Below are 12,092 nucleotides of genomic sequence, written 5' to 3' on the forward strand. Positions count from 1 at the left end.
TTAAAACTATTGTGAGTGACAAAAGTGTTTGCTGGCCATCTTAACTGAACTTCCATGTTTAGCCTTTGGCACTCCAGCTGTTGCTGAAAAATGCCCTTCTGTCTTAATTTAATTTTCAGGGATGAAGCACAATATCTTAAGAGATGGTCCTTTTTTCCCCCCCCCCACACAAACTGCTATATGATGAGTGAGAGTGCAGTGTATCTGAGAGAGAGATGTTTTTCACATTTTTTCCAGTGCCACTATGCACTAAAAAATGGACCCATACCTCCCTCCCACTAAAAGCAAATTAGACATTTACCTTACTTTGATAATGTTGTCCTCTTACCTCCACTGACTGTTTTCGCAAGTTTGTCTTCCAGAGTCCTGAAAATATTTCTGTGTGAAAATCAGAGTTCTTTTTTGGATACTCTTTAAAATACAAATCAGAAAATCTCCCTTATCTAACAGTTATAGCCATATCTGAAAACATGACATTGAGTAATACCTGTGAACACACATCTCACAATCTTATTATACTAATGAGTCATTATTAATTCTTGTTCAAGTGTTTTGATGAAAGTTTCTATTGAGCTGACATCAAATAACCCTATGCTTGATCAAAGCTAATTTTTTGTGTGTATGCTTATTCATATCTACTTTTTGATTCAGGTTTCAGTCTCATTGATGTAGAGAACAACATACTACTTCTGCCTCAATCGAAAAGATCAAAAAACCCCGACATGCCAATATGACCCTGGACAAAATGATGGAGAAGTTCTTGCAACAAAGTATGGAAACAGAAGAAAAATTTTATAGGTATGAAGAGAAGAGGCTTAGAATTGAGGACAAGAATCGATAAATGGAACATGCCCAAGAGCTGTGTGGATGTTGCAAATACTGGGACAGATGTTAGCTGCAGTTTCTTCAACTTGACACAAAGGTCACAGTGCAGATCACCCAGTTCATCTCAGAATGCAAAACATCCATCCTGTGGAGAGAACATTAATTATAATACTATGGCACCAACACTTTCTCCAATGATAGGTACTCAATTTTATAGTATAGCTAAAGAATATTTTTGTTTTGAAAACCATTTAGTTATCCCTTCTGCATTGCAAGGGATGGGGGAAAAGGGTGGGGTGGCCCTTTAGTTAGAAATATGGCACCTCCTACGATCTGGAAAACCCCTTTAAAAGTTTTTGGCTTTCCCTTCATACCAGAGAGGTCTGAAATTCTTTAATTTTCTTTTATGGGGTATTTATATTGTATTTTATTATAAAGTTAGGCTTAAGTATTTGGTCACGGCTTCTGTGTTACCTTCATGTGTAGTCTGTGGTTTCTGCAAAACTCCCCCAAAATTCCCATTTAACTTCTTATGCTGACCCATGATATAAGCTCATTGAACAAAGTCAGATGTGGAAGGGATAATTATAGTGATGCAGGTTTTCAAGTTCTAATGGAGGGAAGTGAAAGGGTAACTGAATATTGGATTTTGATTTATGTAGTTTCTTTTGTATTTGATAGAAAATGTTTAATGCCTTGTTTTTAGTGTTGATTTTTCAGAGCATAAGACTTACATTATTAGTAACAAAGACAAGTTTTATGACAGAAAGCCCATTATAAATCTACAGAAAGTGTGTGTCTAAGAAATTTATTACTGGTCTGTTTCTTAATTTCTCTTCTTAGTGCCAAGAACAAAAGATACAATTTCCAAATTAAAATTTTCCTTTTAGCGTGTTTTTCATCTAGGGCTATTTGTTTTAAATGTTAAAGGATAACATCAAGCAATAAATTAAGTTCCAACCAAATTGCTATTATTTTTTGTGTTTCAGCAATATTATATTTTACTGGGTTATAAATATTTAAATTGAAACACTTCTAACAAATATTTAGATCATAGGTGTATATATTTTAAGACATTGAAAGTAAGTTAAAAATAATGTTTGCACCACTATGTATAAATGCTTTAATAGAATATAAATAAATAGCTTGTTTGCAGATGATAGTGTAATTAGGATTATTACTGTAGTCAAGGCACTTCTGTTCTGCAAGTTAATGTTCCCAATATCTAAATCTTTTCTTCTTTTTCTGTGAACAGTAGGGAATTCTTGTTACCCTAACCTTTTTCATCTAGTAATCCCATAGAATTTCTTTGTGGAAACATTAATCTTTTCAGGTACAAGGGATCTTTACACATACTACTATTTTTAGACATGACAAAGAAAGATGTGTGTTCTCGAAGGCTGGAAAAGGAAGCAAATATTTCAATTAATTGGTTTTGCCTATTTAAAAAATATTTGATTCTTCAAAGACTCTCATGGAATAGAGAAACATTTAACAATATATTTAATTCTGATTTTATGCATGCTTATAGTATATGTACTCCGTGTATATCTTATGTACTAGATTGTATTTTCTTACATAAGAACCAGGGGTCTTAAAGACATTTTTGTGATGTTGAATTTTAGTTATGGCTAGTTAACATAAAGATGGAATTTTTTTTTCAATACAAGGTTAGGGTCTCTGAGCAATCTGTGCTTTCACCTCTGGGGGTCCATGAACCCCAGATTAAGAGACTTTGGGAAAGACCTTAGACTAGTGTTTGAAAATAGAGATACTTCAGTAACTAATATGTATCATCCATTTGTTATGCAGATGATTCTTTGTTTTTTTTTTTTTTTTTAATTGTCTATTTTCAGGTAAGGATGTTAGGAGAATTATATATAAGAGATATTTTTAAGTATGTAATTTCTCTTTTTACTTGGAAACAACAGGACTAGATACGCTACTAATATCAGAGATCTTAGAGAATATATTTCCTAGTGATTTCAAATTTTGTTTTGTAAAATATTGACATATAAACTACACAATCACAAAGTGTAGTGATCCCATTTGCCTTTGAAATGATATGATTTTAAAGATTGCAACAGCAAGTCACACAATAACTAAAGCTATATTTGTGTAAATATGCAGTAAATCAAATTGGATAGCTTCTAAAGATATATTTTGCATATTTGAAGAGTTAACCTGCATAGAAACAAATCTCTTGTTTTGGTCCATATATAAAAAGCCAGCATAGGTGAACACGCACACACACACACACACACACACACACACACACGCTTATCCCTTCTACACAATGACTTTCCCTATCATGGTTTTTCTGTATTGCAGGTCAGCATAAGAAATTACTGTAAATGGGAATTTGGGGGGAGTTTTGGGAAGTTGCAGACAACACACAAATGTCAGCAGGACAGCACAAAAAAAGGTTTAAAAATTCAGAAATACATAAAATATATTATGGTATTATATAATATCAGCATATTTTTAATACTATATATATATATATATATATATATATATATATATATATATTGCTGAGGCAATTGTGACTTGCCCAGGGTCACAAAGCTAGGAAGTATTGTGTCTGAGGCCAGATTTGAACTCAGGTCCTCCTGACTTCAGGGCTGGTGCTCTATCCACTGTGTCATCTAGCTGCCCCATGTATATTGTTTTTTAAAAGTTAAAATAAGAAAAAAGTTAAAGTTTACAAAAAGAATGTGAAAGCCAGAAAACTAAAAAAACTAGAAATGTGGAAAGATTTAGAAGTTTAGTAACTCGTAAATGCATAAACTGTATATACTGCTATGTATAATATTACTCATTCAGTATTTTACCATTTATTACTTAATATATTTTACTATTTAATAACACAAATGAACAGCTACACAATTTTTTTCTTAAAATTAAATCTATAGTAAAAGAACTGCGCACTGGTTTGGGGATGCCAAGCTTGTTTCCGGCAGTCTTTCATGTGACATCTTGCGGTGATCTCAAGTGATCTTTGCATCTCAAGTTTCGTATATCTTGTGTTGTTTATACACTATAAACTATTAAAATCATGGGTCCCAAGCGTAGTGCTCCTTATGGTGCTAAAAGTATTCCCAAGAAACAGAGGAAAGTTATGAACTTGAAAGAAAAAGTAGAATTGTTAGATATGCTGCGTTCAGGCAAAACAGCTGCTGCAGTGGGCCGCCATTACTGCATTAGTGAGGCAATGGTAAAGCAGATCAAGAAAAATGAGAAGGAAATCCGTTCAGCCATTGCCACAGTTACACCAACAAATGCAAAGCATATGTATAAATCCCAAGATCCACATCTCTCTCAGGTGGAGAGTGCAACCTTCTTTTGGGTGCAGGATTGTTATAAAAAAGGCATTCCAGTAGATTCTGGCACCATACGAGCAAAGGCTAAGGCCTTATATCATTTTCTAAAGAAAAAAGAAGGTGAAAAGCCTACCTGTACAGATTTTCAGGCCACTAAAGGCTGGTTTGAAAATTTTAAGAAAAGGTTTAGCCTATGTAATGTAAAAGTAAAAGAAAAGGCAGCACCTGCCCCTCAAAAGAAAGCACCCACCCTGCTGTCAAGAGGCAACTAAGAAAGGTCCTGGAAGCCAGAAGAAAATGACTGAAGAGAAACGCAGCATTCAACTTCTTCATTTCAAGTTAAATTGCAAAGATGTACCACAGGTTAATGGTGAGTACAAGGAAGAAATTTCAAAGATTACTTTTTTAAATGTCTTTTGTTAAACATGCAGGACATTAAGTATTTTTCTCCTTAAATTTGTTTGATTTTTTTTAAAAAATAAATTTCATATTTTGAATTTTAAAATTTCTTTTTCTTACGGTATTTTTACTTAACATTAACTTACTGCATGTAGCCTAGACCAAACATTTAATAATACCCTATAGTAAATGCCCCATTAAAAAAAATTTCAGACTTCTGACACAAAGGGAAGGCCAAAAAATTTTATGCATATTTTCCAGATCGTAGAAGGGATAACTGTGTGCATACACACACATTTGTTGGTTGGACTTCTCACACACACACACACACACACACACACACACACGTTTATGGGTTGGGCTTTTTTTTTTTGTGGGGTATATAAAGAGCCAGTGTGATAGCAAATTCAAATAGAAATGCATCCCTGTGGTCTGTATACTGACTTAGAAAATTAAAATTTATCATTTATGTTGTTTTTTAATTTATTTTGTTAAACATTTCTCAATTCATTTTAATCTAGTTTTGAGCCACTTTCCGTGAATTTTGCAACTACTTAAAAAAAACTGCATCTTGACACTTGTAGCTTGGTGCATAAAAGGCTGTATTTGAAGTCCAGAGGATGAGCTCCAGTCTTACCTTTCAGCACCAGCTATATGACCTTGGGCAAACTCATTTAATCTCTGAGTCTCAGGCAACTCCATAGACTTCTTTAAAATTACTGAAGAGTTACTATCTCTCTGCCTCTGTGTTACAGGTTATTTTAGTGAAACTGATCTTTGACATGTTTACTTATATAAATTGTAGTTTGTTTTTACAACACTGTGAGTTGAGAAATTGTAGGGTTTTGCTTGGTTTGGTTTTTGTACTTTCTGTTCCTGAATAAAAGAAAAGTAATTCTTTAAAGAATTAATGAAATTGATTATACTTGGACCATTCCAAGTCATGGACTTATCACATAAAAAATTTGTCTTTACAATTACATAGTTGGTAATCAAGCCATTTGATACTAAAAGGATGATGGATAGATGTTGAGTCCCATATGAAATACCTGTAAAGATGTTCATTATAGTTATAGCTGAATTGTTCATTGTAGTTATAGATGAATTCCTTTTTCATTACCAGTTCCTGGACATGTAACTGATTCTTATTATTGTAAATTTTTCTTTCACAAAGAAAAAATCTGTGCTGAAAGTAGTGGCCTATGTAGAAACATATATGTTTTTGGTAGTTCTTTTCGTAGAAAAATCAGGGAGCAGGGAAAAAAGAGAGAGACCCTAGAAGACTTACGTGTAACATTTCTTTCTCTTTTTTTTCTCTTTCTTTTTCTTTCTTCCTCCTCTTCCTTCTCTTTTTTCCCTTCCTTCCTTCCTTTCTTCCTTCCTTCCGTTCTTCCTTTCTTCCTTCCTTTCAGTATTTCCCCCTCCCATTACATATAAAGATAGTTGTCAACATTCATTTTCGTAAGATTTTGATTTCCATATTTTTCTCTCTTTCCCCTCCCCTCCCCAACATAGCAAGCAATCTCATATAGGTTATATATGTATAATCATGTTATACATATTTATATATTAGTCATTATGAAAGAAGAATCAAAACTAAAGGGAAAAACCATGACAAAGGAAAAACAACAAAAGTGAAAATAGTATGTTTCAATCTACAGTCTCCATAGTGCTTTCTCTGAATGTGAATGGTGTTTTCCATCTATGTATAAAATTTAATCTATCTGTGGGGAACTGAAAGATTTAGGCTTGCTTTCCAAGAAATGAGATGGAGACTTTATAACTTTAGCTCTTCCTTTACTGCTTTTCTGGCAGGCCTAGAAATAAGGGAATGGAGAGGGGTTAGGTGGGGAGTGTTTATTTTTGTAGTTCATTGGGCATTAATGAAATACTTATAGGGATGGAAGAATTAGTCAGCTGTGTTTTATTATTTGAATAGTTATTTGTTGATAACTGAAGGCTTATACAGTAATTGTGTTTTGAATTATTTTGTGAACACTGTGAGGAATGGGAAAGGGGAAAGGTGATACTGTTGATTTGACATTTCCAATGTGGGAAGTGGAGTTTATCTCTAGTCTAGGGATACGGAATTAGTTTGTGATTTGGTTCACATAGAGAATTCATTTGAGGAAAGTCATTTCATCAGTGAGGAAAATCATTTTTGGCATAGTATCTGGCACCTAAATATATAATATTTATTCATTATACTATGCAATTGAAAATCTTAAAGAATTGTCTAGAATGCTGATGAGAGATGGACTTGCTGTGGGTTATATAACTAGTACAAAATTCGAAGCTATGTCTTCTGATCTTTGAGACCACCTTTCCCCACTATTCCAAGTCTATCTTTTTATTCCAGATTTAACCAGATGTTGAATTTTTTTTAATCCATAGAGATGTTCAGAATGATGATAGCTGAATTAATGTTTTATCAACATTCTCTGAAAATGTAACTAAATTTCATTATTATTGTATCTATTATCTGCATTGCCATTATCTCTAGATTATAAAAATCAAGTAAGTAAGAAATAAACTTGGAAGAGGGTCTAAAAATATAAACCTTTTCTAGGAGAAAGTCTTTTGGCAGCTTTTTGCCTTCCGTTGAACTTGTAAAAGCTCCTTTTAATTTTCTCAGCAAATGAGTTAATTGTAATGGGGAATGTTTTTGGCAGAGAATTAAGAAAATGTGGCATATGTTTGCAAAATTCCTTTTTTTAGCTCTAATTTGTGATGTCTCTGTTTCCCAGCTGACACTTTGGGCTCTCTGAATTTGTGGCCAAAGTCTTTTGACTCTGAAGCTACAAAGGACTTTGCAAAAGGAAATTTATCAAGCAGGACCAATTAAAATTTCAGAAGTGTTAACTGATTTTAAAATTGCCATTTAAATTTGATTAAAATAAAGTGAATGTTCTATATTTGAAACACCAGTTCTCTACTCCTTCAAATAATTAGTGTCCAAACGTTTTCGAAATACACTTAAAAAAGCTTTTTAAAATGGGGTATAATGAACATCCAGATTAACAGTAAAATATAGCAAATACAAATTTGGTACTCTTATTTGAAATGGCTATCACGTCCTTCAAAATGTTGAGTAAATTAGGATATTTATCATCATCATAATAATATCTAACATTTTTATAGTGCTTGCTGTGTGCCAAGCACTATGCTAAAAACATTTTACAATTACTATCTCAATTGATCCTCACGATAACCCTGGGGGGCAGGAGCTGATATCATTCCCATTTTACAGATAGAGAAACTTGGACAAACAGGGTAAATGACTTGCCAAGGGTCACACAGCTAGATCAAAACTGGATTTGAACTCATGTCTTCTGACTCCAAGTATCTATGTTTTCAAAATGACTTCTGTGGGAGAGGGGAAACAGCAGTTCTTTCTATTTCCCTGATATTTTCAAATTGTCATCCAAAATGTCCAGTGGTTGGAAGTAAAGTTTTCAAAAAGCTAAATGTATATGTCAGTTTTACATGAAAAATAATTGTTTCTATAAATATATAAAGATTCTCAGGAATTTTTAAAGTATGTTAAAAGTGTCAAGGCATGGTAATGTGTGAAAAAAAAAATTTTTTTTTTTTTTAAAGAAAATACTAATATCTAAAAGCTTGGGAGAGCTTTTAAAAGAAGCTTTCTGAAAGTTTTTGCTATTTATGGAAATTATTCTTATATGTCTATACATCCTCTACACTAAAATTAGAGATTACTTTTCATGTTATTATGTGTTTTTCTTTTTTTTTTCCACTCTCTTCTTTTAGCTTTAGAGAAATCACTTTTACCATATAAAGGGCCCTCAGTAAAGAACATGGAGAATATTTTTCAGCTGGTGAGAAATGTTATACCCCCTTTAACGACTAAAAAACATAAAGGACAAGATGGACGAATAGGCATAGTTGGAGGCTGCCAAGAGTAAGTTGAAATGTTTTAAATGTTATTTTACATTACTTTTAGGGCCATATGATAAAATTTTTTTAATCTCCAAAGATATTATTAAAATATTATTACAGCATGGTAGCTGTGATGTATGTAGTAAATGACTAGGCTGATGATCAAACCAGAATTCATTGACCAGTTTCTCCTTTGCTATTAACTTTTTATGTTTCTCTTTTGCTATAAACTTTCTATGTGATCTTGGATAAATCACTTTTTCTTGATGTGCTTCCATTTTCTTATCTGTGAGGAAGAGATTGGAGTAGATCAGAAGTGTCAGACTTATCTGACCAGATTAAAATGTTGATTGGAAATGTTAATAAAATTTTTTAGGAAATACAATACAATGTAGATAATATTAATTTGTGGTTTTCTAAGTCAGTAGGTGGCTCCCAGGGACCAGTTTCTATTTTTTTGAATTTGACACCACTGAACTAGATGACCATTGATGGATTTCTCTTACTCTCAAATTTCTATGATTGTCTCCTGATCCCTGCAGTAATTAATGATTATTGAATTGGAGGAAAATACTCTTTTTACATGAAAAATTGTTATTAACTGCACCATAGTGGATTGATGAATTTGCTAAGAGTCTTGTGTAGGAAATATGAATAGATACCAACTTTTTGGCAGCAGTAAGATGGTTGCAGTGGATAGAACTTGATCAAGTCACATTACCTCTCTCACACTGGCCATGTACAAAGAAGTTATGTTTCACTTGTTCTGTATGTATCTATCACCTCTCTATCACAAGTCCTTTAGAATTGGGGTTGATCTTTCTATTAATCAAATTTCCTCACTCATTCAAAAAATTTTTTTTGTTTGTTTGTTTGCTGAGATGATTGGGGTTAAGTGACTTGCCCAGGGTTACACAGCTAGTCAAAGTTGTTTTTTTACAATATTGTTTAAATTGTTTTTCTGGTTCTGCTCATTTTGGTCAGCATCAGTTTGTCTGAAACCATCTTCTCCATCATTTCTTAGAGGTTTCTATAATATTGTGTCACATTTATATGCTATATCCATTTCTTCATTTACAACTCATTGCTTCCTCAAAAAGAAAAGAGGTATTATATTTTTATTCATATGAATCCTTTTCCTTTTTCTTTATCTCTTTGGGTTATAGACTTAGTATATGGGGTGAGTCAAAGGTATGCATGGTTTAACAGACATACTTCCAAGAGTTTTCCAGAATGATTTCTTCAAAAACCGTTTGATATGTATTGGTCGCCTGGATTTTTAACCCTAAAAACTATCTGTTCATATCCTTCTACCATTTGTCACTTGGGGAATAGTTCTAATTCTTATAAACTTGAATCCATTTTCAGTATATTCCAGAAAAGACACCTCCTCTCTTATGCTCCTGTTAGAATGTACTCTCTCTACCTTTTGAATGCTTTTTTTTCTTAAAAAGGTTTTTTAAAATTTTATTTTATTTTTTTCCAAGTGACAAAAAATAGATTTTTTCCCTTTCACCAATATTCCCACCATCAAAAACAAACAAACAGACATCTTTAACAAAAATGGATAGTCAAGACAGATTTCTTCATTGAAGGGGGTCTAAAAAGATGTCTCATTATGCCCTAGTCTGTCACCTGTCCGTCAGAAGGTGTGTAGCATGCTTTATTTATCATTGGTTCCCTGGAATTTTCAGTTCATTTTTACAGTGTTGTTTTTATTGTATAAATTGTTCTTGTTCTGATCATTTTACTTTGCATCAATTGATGGAAGTCGTACGGGTTTCACTGTAGCTATTAAAAGGGCTACATATTGATATCCTCCTTAATAAGAAGGAAACTGGTAGAAATAATATTATTCATTTTTTTGTCCTGAATAATATACATTTAATTCTATGGACATGATATTTGTTAGCTTTGATCACTAATTTTGTGAATTTGGTCACTCACCCTTTTGGAAATTTAATATATGTAGGGGGGTGTGTGTGTGTATCACTAAGATAATGGTGAATATTTAGTGTAGTACCTAGTAGATATTAACAGACACTCAGGAAATATTTATTAAATGAAAAATCATATAGAATCATTTTTAGTTTAAACCTAATATTATTGAAACTTTAAAATGAAACAATTTTTTTATTGTCTTATTGAGAGAAGCAGCATAGTCCAGTAGAGCCAGTTTTAAAAGTGAAAAAGGTCTAGGTCCTTCAGACATAATTTAGTTTCTAAGATCTGGAAAAAATCATTTAATTTGACAATATCCCAGGAATCTCTATGTTACAAATGAGTTCCTGTTCTGCATTGGTAGAGGGAACTTCTGTATCATGAGTTCCTTGAACTGAAGAAATCATGGATCAAGGCGTCTGTACCTTTTCCCTTTCCAAAATTTAATAAATCACGCATTTGACCACTATCTCAATCGAATTTTCCAGTTATGCAGAACATAAAATATGAATAGTTTTGACTGTTAACCTTAACTTCATGAGACTATTTTGATAACAATTGACATTTATGTTGTCATTTTTCAGTCAAGTCTGACTCTTCTTGTTTTCTTATTGGTGTGGTTTGCCATTTCCTTCTCCAGTTCATTTTATAGATGTGGAAACAGGAGGGCAAACAGGATTAAGTGACTTCCCCAAGATCACAGTCTACAAAGTGTCTGAGACCAGATTTGAATTTAGGAAAATGAGTCTTCTTGGCCTCCAGTCCAGGCACTTTATCCAGTCCGCTGCTCTAATGGACTTAAAATTTGAAAAACACTTTATCATTTGATCAATGCTAGTAGATATGGTATAATTTATGCAAATTTTAGATAAATTAGTAGGCTGAAAAAAAGTATTCAAAATTGTTATTCAAAATTGTTCCTATATAATTGACATTAAGCATTTATTATGATGTATTTATTATTAAGAAATTGTCATTATGTATAATATTTTTAAGGATGAGCTTTATTTAAGTGGTGGTAATTTTTAATTTTTTAAATTTAATTTTACATTTCATATGATTTCCATTGTGATAACTGAATAAATTTTGGAGATCCCTAGAGAATCTTGCAAGATTTGTGGGTTTAAATATTTAAATCTTTTTTTTTTTTTTAAGCTACACAGGGGCGCCATACTTTGCAGGAATTGCAGCCCTCAAAGTGGTATGTTTATTTAAATTTCTTAATTTCATGTCTATTTATGTCTTATTCTAATGGGAACTTGAGTGATACAAATCAGGGGAAAAAAAACTTTTTTTTAATGAAGTACTAAAATTTATGTGATGTTTTGTTTTAATGTGCTTTAAAATTACTTTATTAATTTCATGGATACCTTTGTTTTATATCATTTTCATTTACATGTATATCATTTTCCTACCTAGATAGTTATTGTTTAAAACAAAAACAAAAACAAAAAAATAGAGTATAGTATGTGTTATAGAGTTGGTCACTCTTCACATATATAGATAGCCCTCCCTTCAGGCAGCCATTTGATTCATTCAATATGTAATTTTATTATCCTAAAATGTAGCATAATGTAGGAGCATGTTTCGATATTATCTTACTAATTAACTGAATATACAGTTTATTACCTAATCAGGAATAAAAATGACAAAATTATTCACAGCATTTTGGTTGTATGAAAAATTTTAGCCAGTCACCTCAAA

General features: G+C 32.4%; 1 protein-coding gene across 6 annotated transcripts in view; it reads left to right on the forward strand.

Annotated features, from left to right (window-relative positions):
• NAXD (NAD(P)HX dehydratase) overlaps positions 1–12,092 on the forward strand; it is an 89,279-nt gene that overhangs the window by 20,610 nt on the left and 56,577 nt on the right. For 3 of the 6 annotated variants that reach the window (XR_004232853.1, XM_031958711.1, XM_031958712.1), the window contains exons 2-4: positions 652–1,026; positions 8,319–8,469; positions 11,544–11,589. Coding sequence is in view for 5 of the 6 variants with exons in the window: in XM_031958711.1 (XP_031814571.1) it covers positions 801–1,026; positions 8,319–8,469; positions 11,544–11,589 (423 nt within the window). In the remaining variant the exon portion in view is untranslated. Of the gene's footprint in view, positions 1–651; positions 1,027–3,740; positions 4,519–8,318; positions 8,470–11,543; positions 11,590–12,092 lie in introns of all 6 variants that reach the window. The other 3 variants (XM_031958715.1, XM_031958713.1, XM_031958714.1) reach the window with 2 other exon arrangements.

This window comes from Sarcophilus harrisii, chromosome 3, assembly GCF_902635505.1.
Source record: "Sarcophilus harrisii chromosome 3, mSarHar1.11, whole genome shotgun sequence".
In the NCBI taxonomy this organism is placed as follows: Eukaryota; Metazoa; Chordata; class Mammalia; order Dasyuromorphia; family Dasyuridae; genus Sarcophilus; species Sarcophilus harrisii.